The 22451-nt window shown below is 43.9% G+C and overlaps 1 protein-coding gene across 1 annotated transcript in view; it reads left to right on the top strand.

Annotated features, from left to right (window-relative positions):
- The first annotated feature begins 12111 nt into the window (after positions 1-12111).
- Positions 12112-22451, top strand: part of LOC147637333 (putative calcium-binding protein At1g02270) — a 28244-nt gene continuing 17904 nt past the window's right edge. Inside the window, exons 1-3 of the mRNA XM_086799106.1 lie at positions 12112-12669; positions 12985-13083; positions 13185-13290. Coding sequence (XP_086655232.1) covers positions 12289-12669; positions 12985-13083; positions 13185-13290 — 586 coding nt within the window. The 5' untranslated portion in view covers positions 12112-12288. The remainder of the gene's footprint in view (positions 12670-12984; positions 13084-13184; positions 13291-22451) is intronic.

Here is a 22451-nt window from a genome sequence, read left to right as displayed (position 1 = left end):
TCAACTGATAGCCAGAGCGCATTAGCAATTGCGAGGAACCTAGTGTTTCATGCTCGCACTAAGCACATTGAGGTGCATTACCACTATGTCAGGGAAAGTCTCTCTATAGCAGAGATCAGCTTGCTCTATGTGCCTACACATAACATGGCAAATTTATTCGCGCAAAGGCTCTTCCTTGATCGGGAAAAATTTGAAGCTTTTCATAAAGCTTTGGGATTACTTCCTTTCAGGATTAATCGGCCATAGCCTGTACATGTTCACATCATCACTCCACGAGGGATTTGTAGCATTATATGGTCGTGATGTGTGTGAACACACTTAGGACCGCTGGGGTACTTTTTCCCTCACTAGGAGGTTTTTCCCCTCGTGCGTATGTACACCCTCTTATCTACTCATTTTGGGGTGTGTACTTATCTTTTGTATCTGGCACACATTTGTTTATTCTAATCTAGTGAGTTTGTGTGCTCTCAAGCTTCTCTATCTTGTGTGTGTGCATTGTTGCCAACCTAACCCTAATTCCAACAACTTTCATCCATTCGTGTGGTCGACTTCATCTCACTATTGATAGAAGCGACCATGTATGGCACCCGCACATCATCAAGGGCTTGATGACAAGCACGGCAAAACAAGAGGTCGTCGCTCCTAGCAAAGGTGACAGAATCGTCAACAACGGGACCTTCGACCATGGGATGTGAGTGCCACGTATATAAATTTACTTTGAGCGTTTGAGTCCCTTTTGCTGAGGTAGACATGATGTGTGTCCCAATCATAGATCAACCGTGTTTGTCGCATGAAGGGTCTGCCCATGATGCTATCATAGGCAACGTTACGAAAGCCCATGACTATAAATGTGAGGTTGAAGGTCATGTGGCAGACTTTTACCTTGAGGTCATGCGCTAGGCCCAGGGGTCGTGCAAATTTCCCCTCCACAAGCTTTATCAGCAATGTGGTGGGATCAATGGTTAGCCCTAGTTTTCCCAGCATGTTCTTGTGAAGATGCTTATGCCAACACCTCCATCCAAGATGCCTATGTGACCACATGTCCATTATAGGAAATGGGCAGGGTTGTGTTTATGTCATCACCTTCAAAGTAGTGGCCCAGCACATTTACGCGAATTGTTGGTGCACCTTTGGGTTGTGGGTTGTGGTGATGGGAGTAGTTCAGGAGGATGATGGGGCTTAAATTCATCCGAGGAATCTGAGTTAGCTCTCTCCTCCACGGAAGCCTATAGTTTTCGTTCCATCCAATCCCTTATGGTTATTCCATAAATTTGGATTTCCTTTTAACAAGGTTCCAATGGGCATTTGGATTTGGTAAGAAAGGAAGGCTGAGAGGCCAGCAAGGTCGCATTGATGAGGAGCTTCCCTAGGTGTGGGGGTCTTGATCATAAGGTGGACTAGCAATGATATATGGAAGTTTAATGTGGTCCTTATTTGACGGGGATGGAGGTTGAGACTTGGGTGCCTATGGAGGGTAAAAGACCTTAGAAAATTTTGTGTGGGCACCTCGTGAGTCTCTGTCAGACTTTGTGACAATTTTCACATCTAGTTATTCAATGTGAACATGAGATTTGGGCTTGGCCACCTATGGAAGTTGCACTGGAGGATTAGGAGGCACAGATGGGGCAAGATCTTTGTTTGTCAACGTCATGTTAGCGAACAGATCTTCTTCGGCCTTGAGCATAAGCGGGGGCTCTTGCCTTACTTGGTGTAGAAGTTTGGGTTCTTGTCCAGATAAGTAGGTATGGGAGATGATGTGCACTCAGGTACTGGGTCAAAGGTCACAAAAACGGGTGGTGGTTCGAGTTGAGCCGTAGTGCTCTACCAGTGCTTGGGCCTCCTGAAGACGTTGCTTCTCGAGGATAGTATTGGGATAAACGGCCAACCGTTTTTGCCATTTGGTGAGTTTTGGGGGCTACATGGGGGGGAGTGGCATTTCGGCGTCGCTCTCGGAGAAGAAGGATGTGGTCTTTGTTGAGCCCGTGTGAATGCTAACCTGATTGTCACCTTGGCCAATGTGCTTAGAGTGTTGTTTCTTTTTGGATAGTGCACATTCTATAGCTAAGGTTTATTGGCCTTTTTGAGTTTGGCCTACACCGTGTGACAACATTCAATGGGACCGTGGATATCTTCCCATATTGAATGCTCCACGTTGAGGGATGGCATGCCTTTGACTACGGAGTGAGAAATTGATTGCAAAGGGAAATCCTTGAAGTAATGGTCAATTCCACAATCGTGACATTGTGGTGTCATTGGTGGGCTTTTCTTTTGAGGGCACTCAGCCACTCTATGGGGTCCTTGGCAGAGGAAACAGTGAAGAGGTGGTTTCCCTGCCGGTGCACCTATAGTGTACACGATTGGTTTAGGGTTTATGGGAGGCACATGGCAAAGGGAGATGAGGTGTTATGGGTGCCTCAAGGATGGTGGAGCACATGGGCTCCAGGGGTTTAGCAATGGACCTGGTTTGAATCTTTCCATGATCAATGGGGTTTGCTTGGAGAGACAATGGTTGGAATGGAAAGATGGGCACTGGAGAAGGTCATGGTGGCGCTATGGGTGAGTGGTTAGTTGGGGGTGGTGCCACCAGTAATGTATGGTGCCCGGGAGGAGAGGAGGGTAATGTTACAAATGAGCTTTGGGCTGGCATTAGTCCAATTGCGTGGAATGGCTTTCTTGCATGTTGTCATCGAGAAAGATCGCCCATTTGCAGGCTTGATCAAAGGTGGAGGGTTCCTTGACCAACATGTGGTCGTGAAGTCTTGGATTGTGTAAGCCCAAGAGGAAACAGTCCATTAAGTACTTGTCACTCAATTTTTTTCCTTTCTTTGCAATGCGAATCAAGGTACTTAATGTCTGCGATGTAGTAGCGTAAGGTTTCCTCTGGTTTTTATTCCAATTGGAACAGTTGGATGATGGAGCTCCATTTGGGCCCGTAGAGTGCAAACCCAAGAATGAAGGCCTCTCCCAATGCTTTGAAAGTGCCTTTGTGCTGCCGAGGGTCCAAGGATTAGAACCATTACACAGCCTTGCCTTCAAGGCTGAGTCCAAGGAAATGGACTTTGGTTGCATCATCGAAAATTTCAGATGTCTGACAGATTTGGTTAAAGACCTCTAGGTGGAATACAGGGTCTCCAACTCTATGGAATTTCAGCATAAGTTTGAAAATTTTCACCCACATGGGTTGTGTAGGTGATATTTGTGGGTGCAATTGTTGTGACACTCCCCTTCCTAGAGCTTGTGCTAAGCTCGGAATGTCAAGTTGGGGCTTAAGGGGAGGTGGGGAGTGGGAATAGATGCGCTGTGGGAAGCTTAGTAACGCTTCAACAATGCACGCGCGTGAGCCTAAAATGCATGCATGCACGCTTCAACAATGCATGCACGCGCACGAGCCTAAAATAGGAGTTTTGGCTAAGCCTACTTTTCTAGAATAGTGGTAGAGGGCCAGCATTGCTGTGCTTGCCAAGAAGGGGATTTGGTGTGTGCGAGGGTGGGTTTACTACTTTTCAGTTTAGTATTTAGTTATTGCTAGTCTCTTGCTTTTTGTTGATGGTCCTCCCAATGTAGGTGGGAAGCTAATGAGAGGAAGAAGCCTATAAGCAAACCTATTCAAAAAAGCATGCAAGAATCCCGAATAGAAAACAAACAAACAATAATAGAGAAGAGAGAGAGGGAATAAGTTGCCTCTACATCTACTAGTATCTGTGAGTAGAAGGCCTGTTCATGTCTCCTCATAGATGAGAAGAGCAATCAGTTCCTGAAAAATTAAGAAAATTCTCTCAAACTCCGACAGAGATCTGAAACCAACTATATTCCTTGCCAAGATCATTCAAGGTCACTGATACCATATCGTTATCATCATTATCATCTACTTGATCCAATAGAAGCAAGGGAATCTACAAGCCCTTTAACCTTCACTGAGTAATCATTTATACTCAGCTTCTCCTCTCTGGTCACATTATGCAGCTCTTACTTAAGCTACATCTTTCAAGCTTGAGTGTTTGTACTATACATCTTCACTACGGTGTCCCAAGCCTCCTTAAGCATTTTATTCATTATGTATATGCACATAGAGTTTATCACACTAATAGAGACAACCAATACAACACCTTTCTCGCTCTTTATGTAATGCTTTATATGGATGCACCTACTATGAGGTGGGATTTTCTTCAACAATCTCTGGCTCCTTTTCATCACCTATGATGAACTCCAAATATCCTTTTCCTATAAGATAATTAGTCATCCTGAATTTTCAAGCTTGTAAAATTATTCTTAGCTATCTTCTCGCTCACAATCAAACATCTTTACCTGCAGCAACTTATCAAATAGTGCTTGTAAAGGTTTTTGCACTTATAACATACCTACAATCTCCAACACAATGGTATTGTAATCATATTATACTATAACTATATATGGAATAATCACACAAACATACATCCAATAATAACTTGCAAATATGAGATTATTTGCATAGATTTTCCTATAACATACATCCACTAATAACTTGCAAATTTGAGATTCTTTGCACACATTGTCCTATAACCAAATTTTTGCAGCAACTTTGCACCAAAACTAAATTTGGGCACACAGTCAAAATTGACACTTTCATAGAGTGCTTGCAAAAAACTTGGAGAGCCAAAATGGGACCAATGGCCTTGAATCCAAATTCTATAATCATATTAGGATAGAGACCCTTGATAGAATTAAAATGAAAAGATTTTTGAGCAACAAGCTCAAGGGCTACTATGGACTGCTCACCATGCTCTACTAAATTCACAAAAAAATATATTAAAGAGTCACCATAAGGTGATTGCTCAACAAAGGAAGACCCACAACCAAAGAGCTAAAAGTGTACAGATAACACTACGGAAAGTTGACCTATGAGGTCTAGTAGCTGAAATAAGGTTAAACATGCCAGAAGCTCACCTTAAGTTGGAGTTCCCTCAAAAGGACCATGTAGCTGTGTAGCCATCCTTGGTAACACCAAATCCATCCTTGAAGACAATCACAACCTAATGTTATGGGAAACATGGACCTCCTTTAGCCATCCAGCCTTAGTAATCTCTCTCTCTCTCTCTCTCTCTCTCTCTCTCTCTCTCTCTCTCTCTCTCTCTCTCTCTCTCTCTCTCTCTGTGCCTACTTTTGATAAAGTAGAGCTACTTCATTTTCTTTATCTAATATAAAAATATTCGATAATGCGACGTGATTGGGAAACCTACAAGCGCCAATTGAGAGACACCCGGCTGTAGGAAATCATCGATTAAGAGACGCCTGGCTATAAGAAATTACCGTCTCCCAGAGATATGACCATAAAATTAGTTAGCCCATTGTACTTTTTTTGAATAATTAAAAAAATTTACCTTCTTGTGATAAGAAATCACAGCCCTGTCTTTTGATGAAGAAGAGAAAAATCATGAGTCCTCAGTATCCAAATCCTCCATTGGGGCCATTGTCCTAAAATCTGAGAATAGGAGAATGATTCCTAAGGCTTGCTCTTCACATCAGTTAAAGAAGGATTTGAAAACCATCATCAATTTGTTGAAACCACTTTTGTGAAATTAGGAGTGGTTTCTCTTTTACAGTAGTGGTTTTGCAAGAAAGGGTGACATCAATTGCTTGCCTTTGATTCCAATCCCCATCCAAGGGTCCACAAAATTCCCATGAACCATTCCACCTTTGTCCAAGAGTTCTTAAGGCTTTGTTTCCTTTACCCTTTAGACTTTTGACAGCTTCTTGCTTTTCTTTAAGTGCAAGTATCCATAGCTCTAATACCAATGTCACGGGACCTTATCCACTTCTTGAAGAAATAATTAAAAACTCACAAATACATCAAAGATTAAAGCATAGACTTGAATCAAATTGATATGATAGAGCATAGCATAGCATAAAACAAGAGAAATAGAACTATTGGGTGCAATCTCCCCCCTTATTCGTGTAGCTCCACTTCCACTACATGAGTATTTTGAGAATTCTATTCAATATATAGCCCAAGGAGCTATTCATAATTGTGTACACAATTGGGCTTACTTTTCCTTTTTTACAAAAATAGCTCAAGCACTAAAGCTTGTTCGCACACTAAGTGTAAATAATCAAAACTCTTTAAACATATGTGCTAGGAGTATAGCAATGCCATGCACAAGCATGCATAAATAATATCTACAAACATTATTGGCATATGGCCAATAAATAATAATGTTTCGAGATAATATAGACAAGATTCTCCATATGCGACACGCACACTACTCATCACCTATCTCACAAACGTAAACACATTAGTTGTTTTAATTAATTGCCCTTCTCTACAATTAATCCCAATATGAAACATTGATAGGCACAAACACAACATACACTTACCACTTGTTTCACTACGATGAGAGTATCATTATACACATTATCTAGCATGGAGTGTATTGCCACTTGTTACACTTTAACTAGCATGTCACATCAATTGCATAAATGACTTGTTACGCATCGACTGAGTGTAGTTGTCTAGCATAGTCCACTTGTTTCACTTTGACCATAATACAGTTGTCAAGCATGGCACTACTTGTTACACCTCAATAACATACACCCGTCAAGCATGGTCTTAAGATATACCAATAACACTAGGCAACCAGTATTTAATGTGGGGTTACCCATGATACCAATTCACTAGGATGGCACACTAGTGTCCAGGCGTCCTCGTACAACTAAAGGGTGGACATTATGTAATATACATACTTAACTATTTATGTTTTTCAACCTAATTGTTCTTTTATGTAATATACATACAACTAAAGGGTGGACATTATGTAATATACATACAACTAAAGGGTGGACATTATGTAATATACATACTTAACTATTTATGTTTTTCAACCTAATTGTTCTTTTATGTTATATTTTTTATGGTGCTCAAATAGGTTGCTTAAATAGGCTTCATTGGGCCTTAACTGTGATTTCATGATGTGGGATTATTGAGCTTAGTTGATACTAGAATATCTTTGGTACCATTTTGTAAGAGAATGTTATCACAAGAGGCACCAATCTCACTCACTTTAATAAAAAGAAGAATCTTTGGAGGCTATATACTATCTATGTAAGAAGGTAGCCTCTCAGTGTAGAAGTTGTATCTACATAGATTTTTGTGGTTCTCTCTTCACATAAACATTAAAAATTTCATTAGCCATGTTATGTATAATTAATTTTTCATTCCCCAAAAGTAAAAATGTTTACTTAAGTTTATCATTCCTTGGCCATAGTTTTCTATAGCTACTTCCATTATTACCTTTTGCAATGATCATCAATATTCTTGTGAGCAATCATGTGAGTTCATGAATTCATGCACTTGGTTTAAGATTTTATATCAACATCATTTGCCAACTTACTCACAATTATCATAGGCCTCTTTTCAAAAAATATGATGCGTTCATGATTTTGTGTGCGTGTCTTTTTTCCTACTTTGCCACCCCCAACTTGGATTTTTTACTTTCTGTCTTCCATATTTGAATTTTCCTTTATTATATTTATAAAAAATTATTTTTGTAGTCAATGAAACATTTGATAAGATGTCCCTTCTTATTCTTCTAGTAATAGTAAAATCTAGGTCTATCTAACCTTTGTTATGCCAACTTTATTACTTGGTCCATTAGATAATGTGATGATTTACATGTATTCTTGCCAAATCTCTTATCCATTGTTCGAGGGGTAATAGGAGATTGATTTCTTAAGAGCACTTACTATGACTTGCAGTAATCATCATTGAAATCCAATACAAATAGGCATTCGTTGTATGATACAAAAATAATTTGCTCAATTTATGAAATTAATGGAAGATCACTAGACAACTTCCACCTAGGCCAAGTTTAGATGCCATTGTATGGTAGCTTTAGATAGGTGTGTACCATTAGCCAAAAAATGAGGCACACCAAGGTAGCTAGACTTTATCCTTGCACATTTTGTGGTGACATTGTGTGGCCCAAACCGGGCCACCCAAGAGCACCCAAGATGAGTTGGAATGGTCGCATGAAGTGGGGAAAATGCATAACATAATCTAGTAGTTCTCTATGGGCCAAGTCTACACTGTAGAAGATGGCACCGACGACCTACACATACCAGTTATGACCGCCCTACATCTCCATCCTCGTTTGGATACACAATGAGTCCCTTCTCTATACGTTGGTTCAATCATCTCATTGCGTGTTTACCCCCTTACCTTACAACCACATTCTTAGTAGTTCTAATAGCCCTCTAAGGCTAGTTATGGCCACCATGCATCTCTAAGGCTAGTTATGGCCACCATGCATCTCCATAACTAGCCCTCTAAGGCTAGTTATGGCCACCATGCATCTCCATGCTTAATTGGATGGACTATAAGTCCCTTCTCTATGTACTTCTTCAATTATCATTGCGTATTTACCCCCTTACCTTATAGCCACATTCTTAGTAGTTCTATAATAGCCATCTACGCTTCCGCAAAAGAGTGCACGAGTGTGTAATGTAACCATCCTTATATCTTTGTCTTTACCTAGTGGAATATATTTATCTTTCTTCTATCTATCATTGTTTTCTTTTGTGCTTGACCTATGTTCTAGGTTTACACTATCATTGTAGGTTAACTTACAACACACAACATATGGCTTCTAGACTATACCATAAAATCCCAACATGACATAGAGGACACTCAAATTTAATACACTCTATCTTAACCCTAAGAAGGCTAGTTTCTTTCAAGATAAAATTCAATACCTAGGCCATATAGTCTCAGCCAAATGGATCCAAAGAACATCAAGTCCATTGTCACTTGGCCTCTAGACCTCATGATATACATGCTTTATGACCAATCTTAGAATTATGCGGCTATTACAGGAAATTCATCAAGAACTTTGTCTTCATTGCGCATTCACTCTAAAACAGATCTCCTAAAGAAAGATGAACAATTTTTTAAGACCAATAGACATGATAAATCCTTTCACGCATTGAAAGAAGCTCTTACTCATGCCCCTATGTTATAACTTCTTGACTTTTCTAAACCATTCTTTGTAGTTGTGATTGATGTTAGTGGCTATGGGATTGGGGCAGTCCTCATGTAGGATGGTTATTGTTAAAATTACAGCAATGTGATGAGCTATGGTGGATCAAATGCTAGAATCAACATCATTAACAAAGAGATTAGATGATAATTAATACGTAATTAGTGAGTAATTAACATGTGATTAGTGAGTAATTAAGTGATAGATCAATGTAGGCATGGATAATCAAAAACCAGCAAGTTCTCATTAGGCCAATGCCTCAATTTATAGAGTTTACATCCAAGCATCTAATCCCACTGATTTCTCCTTGATTCACTCCACCTCTTTTGCTTGATTCTCTCCACCTCTCCCAGAATATCTCCACACTTCCTAAATCTTCTCATGCTACCCTTTATTCTCTCCCAGTAGATTCTTCTCACCTTTTCACAGGTTCTCTCACATTTACAGATTCTCTTTTACAGCCTCTAACCAAGGGCTTGTTCCCGCACACACCCTATTCACTTGTATATTTCAACACCTCCCCTCAAGTGAATACTCCTAGCACACCTGGACCCTATACCAAGTTTCCCTCTTACTTGATAGTCCGCGACCAGTGCCTAGCACACCTCCCCTCAAGTGAACAATCCTAGCACACTTGGACCTTATAACAAGTTTCCCTCTTACTTGATAGTCTGCGACCAGTGCCTCAAGTCCCTAAACTCATAGTCCTTGACTCTCTCTCTCTCTATGTGTGTCCAAGGCTACTACAAGTGCCCGCGACCTTGACTAAAGTGCTCACACATACATCTACCACATGGCCTACATCATCGGTGGCTCAGAGGTGGTTTTACTCTGTTGGGGCAGGTTACATTGGGTTGTGGGGTTTCTCTCTCTCTCTTTCTCTCAGAGATTTTCACATGGCTCCTCACTCTTTGGAGCCTCACATCTTCTCTTGTCTTCAATCTTCTTGTCGTGGGGCAGCTTCTCTTCACGTGTCCGTGTCTTCCTCTTCTTTCAGTCTTCTTGTTGTGGCAGCTTCTCTTCTTGTGTCCATTTCTTCTTGGTGTGAATCCTCCTCTTGGAAAGAGATGTTCTTCTTCTTTCATGGGGCTAGGGCCATGAGCTTGTCCGTCAGTTCTTGCTCCATGTGAGCAACATGTTTAAATGTTTTGTTGACAGTTATTTTGGGCTTTTGATGTTTATCTTGTGTCATTATGCAATGCGAACCCAAATCTATGCGGGAGGTCTTACCTCTTGCCTTATTATGGGACAAGGGCAGTGTCTGATCCCATTTTTACACTGATGTAATGTGCCCAATACATAATGCATATAGCATTCATTCTTATGCACATTCCCAAATGCAACTCTGGCTGTGAATAACTTGAATTTGAGTGTGATTTGCAGGCATTAACCAAGGGTTAAATGCAAAATGATGATTACCACAAATTTATTAGCAGAAGTTACATTAAATCAAGGGTACCCAATTCGTACGGAATGGTTGGAGTATCAAACCATCTCCGAATTGCAATATGAAGTTATAGAGATCTGTATCAGATACGTAATGGTTAATTTGAACCCTCAATTGTACCAAAATACAATGATTAGTATTGATTAATCACTGATTAACAAATTAATCCTCTATTTTGTGTGCAGAAAACATAGTATGCGGGAAGCCCAGATCTGAGGCCTTAGAGTTCAAATGAGCTCAAATCCTTTCAAGGCCATCAATAGCAATTAGTCTAGTAGAGGATTAAGCCAAGAAATACAAGATTTAACCAAACATTGAATGCTTAATCTCTGTTTTACCAAAGTCACCTGCAGATTTGATGAAGAGCTTGGATCTCACTGTAGACTTGATCAAATCAAATTCTGACTTCACCAGCTTGTAGAGCATGCTTGAAAACCCCTGGGGCTAAGAGGAATTAGACCCACTGCAACTGGAGAAGATAAAATCTCATTTTTTCTCAGAAAAAACGACGCCTGCAAATCTGCGAAAATCAGGAGCTGTGGTGGCCGGCAGTTTGCTGCGCTGATTTACTTGGCTGGAGCACCACTGAGTTAGCTATGTTGGGCTAGAAGCATTTGAGCTAATGTTGAGCCTACAAGGAGAGAGAGCTCCTCCCCACTGGCTGGGGATGCGGAGGTTAGTTGAAAAAGAGGTGAAAAATATTATTTTTTTACTAATCCTAATTAGCCAGGTGATTAGCAAGATAATGGGCTCACAACTTGATGGATTCTAGGCTAGGCTCTGATACCATGTTAAAATTACAGCAATGTGATGAGCTATGGTGGATCAAATGCTAGAATCAACATCATTAACAAAGAGATTAGACGATAATTAACACGTGATTAGTGAGTAATTAAGTGATAGATTAATGTAGGCATGGATAATCAAAAACCAACAAGTTCTCATTAGGCCAATGCCTCAATTTATAGAGTTTACATCCAAGCATCTAACACCTCTCCCAGAATATCTCCACACTTCCTAAATCTTCTCATGCTACCCTTTATTCTCTCCCAGTAGATTCTTCTCACCTTTTCACAGGTTCTCTCACATTTACAGATTCTCTTTTACAGCCTCTAGCCAAGGGCTTGTTCCCGCACACACCTTATTCACTTGTATATTTCAACAGTTATCCCTTGTTACAACTTCTTGACTTTTCTATACCATTCTTTGTAGTTGTGATTGATGTTGGTGGCTATGGGATTGGGACAATTCTCATGTAGGATGGTTATCCGTTGGCTTATGAGAGTTATAAGTTAAAGAACACAACCATAGTAAGGCGTTGGCTTCTATGAACCAAGTGCGGGACTCGTTCCAGCCTCGATCACTCACATTGAGTGCCGTTCGATCTGAGGAATAGGTTCTTTTTTAGAATGACTACGTTTTCCGTGCGACAAAGAGTTAGGTTTCCCCATTTACTCGTATCCTTGTATTTCCAAAAGAGATCGAGGTGTCGTCAATCAAAGACCACAGACCACGGGACAACGTTGCCTATCAAACCCCTTGGCCCAACTAAAGGGTGGGCAGCTACACGTGGCAATACCTTTAGATTTAAAAAAACCTTAGATTACTCCGTTGTTGTCATCGTTTCCGGCTGTATAAAGTTACAATCTGTAAAAAGTTGCTTTTGGAGTTGCTTCCAAGCATATCTTCTACTTGGTTCCATGTGATTTCCAAAGGCCCGGCACGCGCAGCATCAATAGGAAAAGCAAAAGCTTCAAAATTCCAAGGAGAGAGACAGGCAAATTCAAAGCATAAAGAGCGAAAAGCAGCTGCTAGTGCAGCCTGATTACGATCATGCTGTGCTTGCAGCCGCCTTTCTGTGTACCTAATAGCTTGTTGCATCATGGCCGCTCCATTTCTTCTTCTGTATATAACCCTCTACACCGTTACAATGGCAGACACAAGGCTTTTACATACCACAACCAAGCCATGGCCCCTTTTCAGCCAAGTGAGCATCTCAGAGTCTCCTGGCCTGAGCCCCCTTTAAGCAAGGGCGGGCATGGAAACCGTAGCAAAGAAGCTTGTCAAGCAGTCTGCTTCAGAGATGAAGTCTCTTCAATTGCTGCAGATACCTTGGTCTTTAGGGATGAAGCCTCTTCAGTTGCTGCAGATACCTCCATTTCCTGCACCACGTTTAACATACTGGCCCCTATATACAAACGCATCAATGGTGAGGTATGTCGTACGCATCCCTTGCCACAGTAGGATTCTATCAGTGTGTACTTGCAAGGGTTTGCACATCCACTAATGCATAGATGTATTGCATACCACGTTTTGTAGCCAAGTTTAGATAGTGTGTACTTGCAAGGATTGCAAGCCCGCTAATTCATAGATGTATTGCATGCCACGTTTTGTAGCCAGGTTCAGATTGTGTGTACTTGCACAGGGCTGCTCATCAATTAATGTTCTCGGGGTGTATGTGGCATTGAATTGTGCACTGATGAAAGACATTGTTCTGATTTCAAAACCTGTGTTTGGAAAGCTTTCCAGGGCTGCCGAGAGAGTCAATTTCGTGAGTCTTGGCTAAGTCGGAACCAAAGAATTGTGGACTTGCTTTTGCTCAACAATTCGTCCATCATTTGCTTGCAGGTATTCATGACTTTTCACCACATAGTTTTCGTTGCCTTTGAAAGCAGCTGGTCAGTACTAATTAGTGGTGATGATAAGGTCTTAACCTCTTGCCCTCTTAGGAATTTTGGCTTGGAAACCAGGAGTTCGCGCATCTGTATGAGGAGAACTTGGGCAATGCAGGGTACCACACCTACAAGTTGGCCCGAACCAACTATAGAGGAGATGGTATGTCTTTTATTTTGTGGGCATATCTATCCATGGTGGGAATGAAACTAGTGGGTGAATTGGAGCAATCATGCATTGGACTCACTATGATTCATGGCGTAGGGAGTTCCTTGTGTCATACAAACCATATGTGCTGCTTCTTGAGTGGGACAAGGCAGTTTTGTTTGATGTACTTCACACACATCATCATATCATTCCTTTTGCAAGGGGGGATGGGTGGGTGGGAGCTACCATTAGGTTGTTAAGTGGATTATTATTTGAAGGAAAAGTTCTTTGGGTAATGACTCAGTAAGATGGGAGTCTATCACCAATGAGGTGATAGCTCAAAAGCGGTAAAGGTGCTTGTCTAGGACCAAGAGGTCTTGGGTTGAAAACGCCACAAGGTGCTTCTTGGGGGCATCACCTATGGGCGGATAAAAAATCGCCTATCGGCGGGTGGTGAACTCTGATAACTATCGGAGGATCTGTCAAAGTATGCAGCGGAGATGATAACCAAATCTGAGACCACAAGAGCAAGTATAGTGCAGAAAATAGACAGCACAAGAGAAGGAGAGAGATAGGCGTGTAACTATTCTCTATACACAAGATCCGAATCTGAAAACAAAGATACAATGATGTGGGGGCCATGGGGCCATTTTATATGGCCCCATACATGCAGTCGGCCTGTGCAAAAGCAGCCGACTGGGCCTACATGTCCACGACCAGCCCACTCCAGCAGTCGGCCAGCTGCGCACAGTCGGCCAACGAGCAGGAGAGGTCGGGGACTAGAAGGGGGTAGTCGGCCAGCATCCAGATCCTCTGACCAGCAGTCGGCCAGCATCTGGATCAGCTGGGGTGCAGAAAACTGCCTCCCACACCATGGGGAAAATAGGGAAAAATGGGGAAAAAATACAGGGAGTGAGAAAAAATGAGAAAACACCTATACAGGGCGGGCACACCCACAACAGAGGCCCTGGTGTCTGATAAAGACAAGAGATGACTTCTAACACCCCCTCTCAGCTCCTGGCTGTGAAATCAATCGTAGGGAGCTGGAGTGCCGCCTGAGCGTAGGCTGAGGTAGAGACTTCGTGAAGAGGTCCGCCGCATTGTCCTCGGTCGAACAATAAAGTAGCAAGATGTCACTAGCCAAGATCTTCTCACGCACAAAGTGATACTGTATCTCTATATGCTTGGTCTGGGCATGGAAGACCGGGTTCCGAGCAATAGCTATACAACTCTGGTTATCACACTTGGATGACTGTGGGCTCCTTCTGTGGAAACCCAATCTCGCCTACTAGCAGCCTCCGCAGCCACACAACCTCGCAAGCAACACCACAAGCAGCCCGGTACTCTGCCTCTGTCGAAGATAGGGCAATAGTTGGCTGCCTCTTACTGCTCCAAGAAACTGCTCCTGAGCCGAGGGTAAAATTGTAACCTGAAGTAGATCTCCTCGTGTCTGGATCTCCTCCCCAATCTGAGTCACTCCAACCTTAGAGTCTGACTCCATCCCCTCCTGTGTAAAAGAGTCCTAGATCCTTCGTACTTTGCAGATACCACAAGATCCGCAATCCTGCGTCCCAATGAGACTTCAATGGCGTCTGCATAAAAGAGCTCAACAGCCCCACGGAGAAGCTCAAGTCCAATGTGCTATTCAGCAACCAGATCAATGAACTAACCAACTTCCGATACTGTGAGGCATCAACTAGCTCACAAGGATCATTAACAGTTAACTTTGTATTTGGGTCCATCGGCGAAGTAATAGGCTTGCAGTTCTCCTTCCCAAAGACCTCAAGCAACTCATGAACATACCGCTGCTGAGAGACAAAAAACCCCCTCTGGGTCTGCCAGATCTCCAATCCCAAAAAGAAGTGGAGTAAGCCTAGGTCGGTCATCTCAAACTCCTTGGACAAGGCAGCCTTCGTCACACCAATGTGCTCCACATGACCGCCGGTGAGAATGAGATCATCCACATAAAGGATGATAATCGTAATCATGCCGCGTTCCCGAAAGAGATACAGGTTGGGATCTCCAATCGATCTCTGAAAACCAGTCCGAACAAAGAAGAAATCAATCTTCTGATTCCAAGCCCTGGGAGCCTGCTTAAGACCATACAAGGCCTTACGTAACCTGTAAACCATCCCTTCTGATCCTGGAACAACAAAGCCTGGAGGAGGCTGCTCAACATACACCTCCTCCTGCAGGTCACCATTAAGGAACGCAGATTTTACATCCATTTGATACACTGGCCACCTCTGAGAAGAAGCAAAGGCAAGAACGGTCCGAATCGTGGTCATCCGTCCTGTCGATGCAAAGGTATCCTCGTAGTCGATGCCTGGCCGCTGAGCATAACCTTTAGCCACAAGTCTGGCTTTGTGTTTGTCCACCGATCCATTTGACGCACATTTGGTCTTAAAGACCCATTTGACACCTATGACTGACCGTTTCGACGGCCTTGGTACCAACTCCCATGTTTTGTTCTTCTCGATGGCATCAAGTTCCACCTGCATGGCTTTCCTCCAAGTATCCTGTGAAAGGGCTTCCTTAACGGAAGTGGGCTCCTTGTCCCGCATAATACGAGACATCAAAGCATGGTTTACCTGAAGAAGCTCCGATGTATTGCTTTTATCGCGGACTCTGTGCGATCTTCGAGGGCCATCCTTTGTGGTCCACTCGGAGGGTAGCTCCGTGACACATGACTCCCGAAGGGTGTCCAACAACCACCTGGGTACTCGAACAGATCATGGAGCCTCCTGTCGTTGCGGGGGCTATACTCCAGCTGCGGGCTCAACCTCCTGTACTGATTGAGGTTGATCAACTGAAACAGTAGTCTGGGAATCATCATCGGACTCTGCTGGATCTCCAAGAAGTGGCGGCTCCTCGATAGTGGATACTGTAACATGCTCATCAAAGACTACATCCCGGCTGACAACAATCTCATTCCTCTCTGGATCATACAATCTGTATCCCTTGGAAAGAGAATTATACCCCACAAATATAAGCTTGCGGGATTTGGAGTCAAGCTTCCCCCTTTGCTTCTTCAGAATATGTACATACGCATCACTCCCAAAAACACAGAAGTGGGAGACATCAGGTTTCCTGCCAAAGTATGCCTCAAACGGAGTCATGTTAGGTACTGAAGTCGTTGGAGACGGTTGAGGGTATGGACAGCCGTTGCCACAGCCTCTCCCCAAAGAGGACGAGGAAGATCACAATGCTCTAGCATGGTCCTCGCCATCTCCACCACAGTCCTGTTTTTGCGTTCTACAACTCCATTCTCTGAAGGCGATCCTGTATTGGCCAGTTCCCTCTTGATGCCATGATCTGCACAAAATATGAGAAATACATTCGAGGAGAATTCACCCCCTTTGTCAGCCCTGAGAGTCTTTACCTGCAATCCAGACTCTTTTTCCACCATCACGTGCCAATCCTTGAACCGTGCAAAAGCTTGGTCCTTCTGTGAAAGAAAGTAGACCCACGTGAATCTGGTACAGTCATCAACAAGCAGCATGAAATAGAGAGATCCTTCCAATGATGGTGTCTGCTGAAGTCCACACAAGTCAGTGTGAATCAACTCCAATGGTTTTGAAGCCCGCTTGGAAGCCTGCTTCAGAAAGGATTCCCTGTGCTGCTTACCACGTATGCAAGAATTGCAACGTCCTTGCCTGTTGCCAACATCTGGCAAGCCAACCACCATCTGGTCCCGGAATGCTCGCCGCAGTGCATCCACATTTAAGTAGCCAAAACGAAAGTTCCACAGATCTCCGACCTGAGAACCTGTCAATGAGGAGAGTGCAAACAGCTTGTAGATACCATTCTCCACACCGCCTTCCCAAACAACCTGGCCAGTCTCACGGTCCCGTAGAGCAACTGAATGCTCCTCAAATTCCACCCGAAAGCCAGTCTTGCATACTTCATGCACTGACAGAGGGTGAAAACCAAGAGCAGGGACGTAAAGAACACGGGAGGCATGCTTGCCCCCCCTTGCCGTCGGGAATAATCTCCATCCGCCCTCACTGTGTATCGGAATGGTGGAGTTGTCGCCAATGAAAATGCGACCTGACTGCTGTTTGAGATCCAAAAAGAAGTCACGGGACAGAGTCATGTGCCTGGAAGCACCACTGTCAAGAATCCATTCCCGGGTATCCTTTGCGCTGAAGCCAACTGCCTCCTCGCTTGAAGACGATGAAGCATCGGAGTCCATCATCTCTAAGTGCACAAATGCAGGAGTCTTTGCAGTTGAGGCTGAAGAATCAGCACTCTTCCCAATCCGCTTAGGACACTTCCTCCAATAGTGGCCTTTCTCGCCACAATCATTGCAGGACCGCCCGGCTTTCAGTTTCTCTCGTTCTATGTCAGGCTTCTTCTCAGAAGACTTCCCCGGTGAAGCCTTCCCTTTGCCCTTGTTGTTATTCCGGCCTTTCGGCCGTTGGCCAGTTAAGGCCTCCGAACCTCCGCTGTGAGGAGGGTTCGTGAATCGTTCCTCCTGGTCCAAGACCATGGACACAAGCTCCTCCTAGGTAATGGTGTTGAGCCTGCCACTAGTAATCAAAGAGTAGAAAGCGGAATACTGAGCAGGCAAGTGGGACAGCAAAGTAATGGCCATATCTTCTGTTGATATCTCCTTTCCAGCCTGGAGGACTTCCTGCTGAAGGGCCTGCAGCTTGTTAATGTGCTCCCGCATTGTCGACGACATTGCAGGGTTCATAACCTGCATCTGTACTTCCAAGGAAATCCTCTTCATGGGCGATACCCTGTTATAAAGAGAAGCCAAGTGCTGCCATATGCCTCTGGCCAGCGTCATATGCTTTACGTGATTGATTACTTGCGGTGTGCAGTTGAGGAAGATAAATGACCAGACCCTGGCGTTGACACGATCCCACATCTGTGCCTGTGCCTCGCGGTCCTTCCTCGTTGACAGTAACTCCCCTTCCTCTACTTCCGGTCGTGGAACCCCGATAACGATGAAATCAGCAAGGTCATATGACTCCAGCACAGACTCCATCATAACCTTCCAGATGCCGTAATTGTTCCGATCCAGCTGACAGGCCACTGGGAACGTGGGGAGTGTTGGGATCTTCACATGCTTCTCAGCCAGCTCTAACAAATCTGCCATCGCGGGGATGTAATTGAAAAGGGTGGGTGGGTGGGAAAAAAAACTTTAAACCTGCAAGTCAACTCAGCCCGCCTTCCTCTTGCTTCTTCTCTTCCCGAACAGTCCCTATCAGTCCACCAATAAGCAACGCAACAATCCCCCTCTTGCTCAGAAAACTGCCAAGATCTTTCAAGAGCCTAGGGCTGTGATACCATGTCAAAATACGCAGCGGAGATGATAACCAAATATGAGACCACAAGAGCAAGTATAGTGGAGAAAATAGACAGCACAAGAGAAGGAGAGAGATAGGCGTGTAACTCTTCTCTATACACAAGATCCGAATCTGAAAACAAAGATACAATGATGTGGGGGCCATGGGGCCATTTTATTTGGCCCCATACATGCAGTCGGCTTGTGTGCAAAAGCAGCCGACTGGGCCTACATGTCCACGACCAGCCCACTCTAGCAGTCGGCCAGCTGCGCACAGTCGGCCAGCTGCGCACAGTCGGCTAGCAAGCAGGAGAGGTCGGGGACCAGAAGTGGTAGTCGGCCAGCATCCAGATCCTCTGACCAGCAGTCGGCCAGCATCTGGATCAGCCGGGGTGCAGAAAACTGCCTCCCACACCATGGGAAAAATAGGGAAAAATGGGGAAAAAATACAGGGAGTGAGAAAAAATGAGAAAACACCTATACAGGGCGGGCACACCCACAACAGAGGCCCTGGTGTCTGATAAAGACAGGAGATGACTTCTAAGAGGATCTTGGGCCTAAGGCCATCAAAATAAAAAAAGATTGGAGTCTCCCACCAATAAGTCCTAGGTTTTTTGGCTATAATAATATCCTAAAATTGCCCCCCCAAATGATCCTTGGTTGCCTAGGGTTGCTATTATAAGGTAATTTTGACCTTACAAGGTCACCAAACCTTGTTTTGGGCCATACAAAAATATCCACTTTTTATAGGAGATTATAATGGATAAACTAGACTAATTTATGATCACAAGTGCATTTCTATATCCCCAAGCAAGTATCATGAATACCTCTTTGACATTTTTCTAAGGTACTGAAAACATTTGAGCTAAGTTGCCTACTTTTACTTTTTGTTGCATGATATCCAAGGGTTGAAAAATTGGAAGCATCGGCGAAGTAGATCATCGTTTTTTTAATAAGGGGGTTTAAAAAAAGTCGGCTATTGTTGCTAGGTTAGGCAAGCTCTCAATATCTTTTCATAGGAGAGAAAGGTTAGTATTGTGGAGAGAGTAAGGTTGTGTCTTCAATGATGGTGATGGTAAATGGTATAGGTTGGTATGATGCATGATGGAGTTGATGGTTTATTGTCTTGTGGATGACTACCATGAGGTTATAAATTGCACTTTCTTATAAGGTGAATTTGGGCATGTTTCTAGATTCATCTAGGGATATATGTATATCTCGAAAGTGTGGATATACTAGATTGAAGTGATAAGATGTGTACAACCACAAGTACCTCAAGTACAAATCCAAAATGTAAAAGCACAGTTGTCCAGACACACCAAATGGCCAGGGGGAAAAAAACCTCTGTGTAGAGGGAAAAAGTGCCCCTGGTAAGTCCCCGTTCACAACTTCACACGATCACTACCGCATCTGCATAATCCCACAAATCCCCCTTGTAGTGATAGTGTGAACATGTACAGGGTAGCAAATCACTCTTCAAATGGGAGTAAGCCTAAAGCTTTGCGGAAAAGCTTCAAACCTTTCGAGGTAACGCCTTCGTAAACAGATCAGCAATGTTGTCATGTGTAGGCTATTTATAGCAATGACTATTTATAGGCAATGTTGTCATGTTGTCATGTGTAGGGCTTGTTTTGGTGGATGGGAGGAACTTCTAGCCGAAAGACGTGGAGAAGCAACAAAATGTATTGACTGTTGAACTGACGAAGCGGTTTGGCTTGACAAAGAATTCCTTGAAGACTATCCGGCTTTATTAACAGACTATTTGGAGGCTATGCAGCTTCTGTCAAGTTAAGCAGAAGGGGATGTCACGTGCCTCCCACACTTGGATGCCACGTGGGCATATCTGAACAAGAAGGTGCGGAACTTGGAGTGGAAACTGGTCCCATGTGAGCCCAGTACGGGATGGGTCAGCCAGGGTTTCACTCTATGCGTCCGAGGTCAGGTGTGCATTGTCCTGCACATGAAGCAGTGCCAGTCCGTATTGTGAGTCTCCCTCTAGAATGATGTCAGATGATCTGCGTGTTGGGTTTGCGAGACTGGACACCAAGTGTTTGTAGAAGCATGTAGGATTGCATGTAGGACGGGGTCCAACGCATATGGCTACCCCAAAAGGGAGCCTTAGGCTCTTGTAATGGGCATGGGGCAGGCTCTATGCCACCCCAAGGCGCCAGGAAGACCCTAGGGCTTGCCCACCAGCCCTAGAAGAGCTGGGCAAGCTGTCGGTCAGCCCAAGAGGGCTTGGCCAAGCAGCTCACAGGCCTTTGGGCCAGCCCAGCCGGGCGGCCAGGCCAAAGGGCTGCCCAGCAGCCAGTCGGCCGATGCCTAGGGGCTACCCAGCAGCGTGCACAGGCCTGTACAACAGCCCACAGGGCGGCCAGACCTGATCTGAAGGCGGCCAAAGCTACAGTGTGAAAACGCTGGAGGAAAAGCATATATTTGCAAAAAGATCAGGTTGTGGAGGAAAATTAGAACAGGCCGACCTGCTCATGAAAGGGGCATAAATACCCAAGTTAGAAAACAGTCTTAGCATCTCATTATTCACAACAGGTTGCTGCGTTCCAAGGGCCAGGACGGCCAAGGGGAAGTGCTCAACCAATGTGAAGAAGTGCAGGTCAAGAACCAGTCTTTATTTCAGATTTACATCATTCTAATATAGCAAATACACCATTCGTGGTGGGGGCCCTACAGATGGTATTCGGGACCCAATACTGGGTCCTCTTCTCCGTCCCTCTCTCTCTCTCTCTCTCTCTCTCTCTCTCTCTCTCTCTCTCTCTCTCTATTTCTGCACCTCTCTCTCTCTATTGTGTGTTATCTTTGTTGCGAATGATTGCTGAATTCTGAGTCCGATTCTTCCACCGAGCTTCTGCATGTTACAATGTGCAAAGACCTTTGGCTGCTCACAGAGCCGCTCTGATTGTACCTACTTTGAGTGCCCCTTTTGGGCTCGTTTTGCTACCCCTCATGTACATTTTGATGCACTGAAGATGGGCTGTGTTTTTTCTCTATTGGCTGCCTTGATGATGCATTATCTTTTGCTGCAGATAGTTGCCAGGAGAACCCCCCTTGAGCCTTGTGTTTGGGACTGGATGCTGCAGCTATGACCTGGCTGCCCTGTGTATGGTGCGTTTTCTGCTCTACAGGCTGAGATGGCTGTCGGCTGTGTGGACAGCAGGCGTCTCATGGAGAGGTACATGGGACAACACACAGCTTCAGAAAAGAAAATGCAGCATTGACTGAGAAAAGGCACAGCTTCATATGAGAAAACAAATGCAACATAGCACAGTGATGATGGTGTCAGCTTGAATAAGAAAAATAGAGAAGACATGTGAAGCATGGATGAGGTGGCTAAAGTGGCTCTGATACCATGTTAGCATTCAGTGCCAGGATGGAGCATGTGCAAAGAGATTAGGGTTTGCTGAATGGAGGATAGCCATGGTGAGTGTCTGTGGGGGGGGGGGGAGAGGGAGAGAGAGAGAGAGAGATGTGACAATGCTCAAGAGAGAAAGATTGCACAACTCAAATGATACTCTATGTTGTTAGAACCATCCAAGTACATGCTTTTATAGGCATCAAGCCTTATCTTTTGGCCAAAACTAAATAAGGGTTGCTCACACCAACTAACTCCGAAATACTTAACAAAGGCAGTGGTAGCATCTCCATATCTCATAGTATAAATGGCATGTGAGTGCCTTTGCCTTTGGCAGCTGACACAATCAGCAAACTTGACATACTTCGGCGCCATAGAGAGGCACCATCACAGGAGATGTACATTGGTTCTTTGTACTCCATTCACAAGGAGGGTGACACAAGATGAATTTTCCATTTCAATGTGTACACCACACGGGCCCTGTTTCTTATGGCTTTAAAAAATAAATAAAAA

Source organism: Cibotium barometz, chromosome 6 (assembly GCF_041138505.1).
Source record: "Cibotium barometz isolate CiBa-2024 chromosome 6, ASM4113850v1, whole genome shotgun sequence".
In the NCBI taxonomy this organism is placed as follows: domain Eukaryota; kingdom Viridiplantae; phylum Streptophyta; class Polypodiopsida; order Cyatheales; family Cibotiaceae; genus Cibotium; species Cibotium barometz.
Note: the sequence above shows the minus strand (reverse complement) of the source record. Positions and strands in the feature narration are given on the sequence as shown.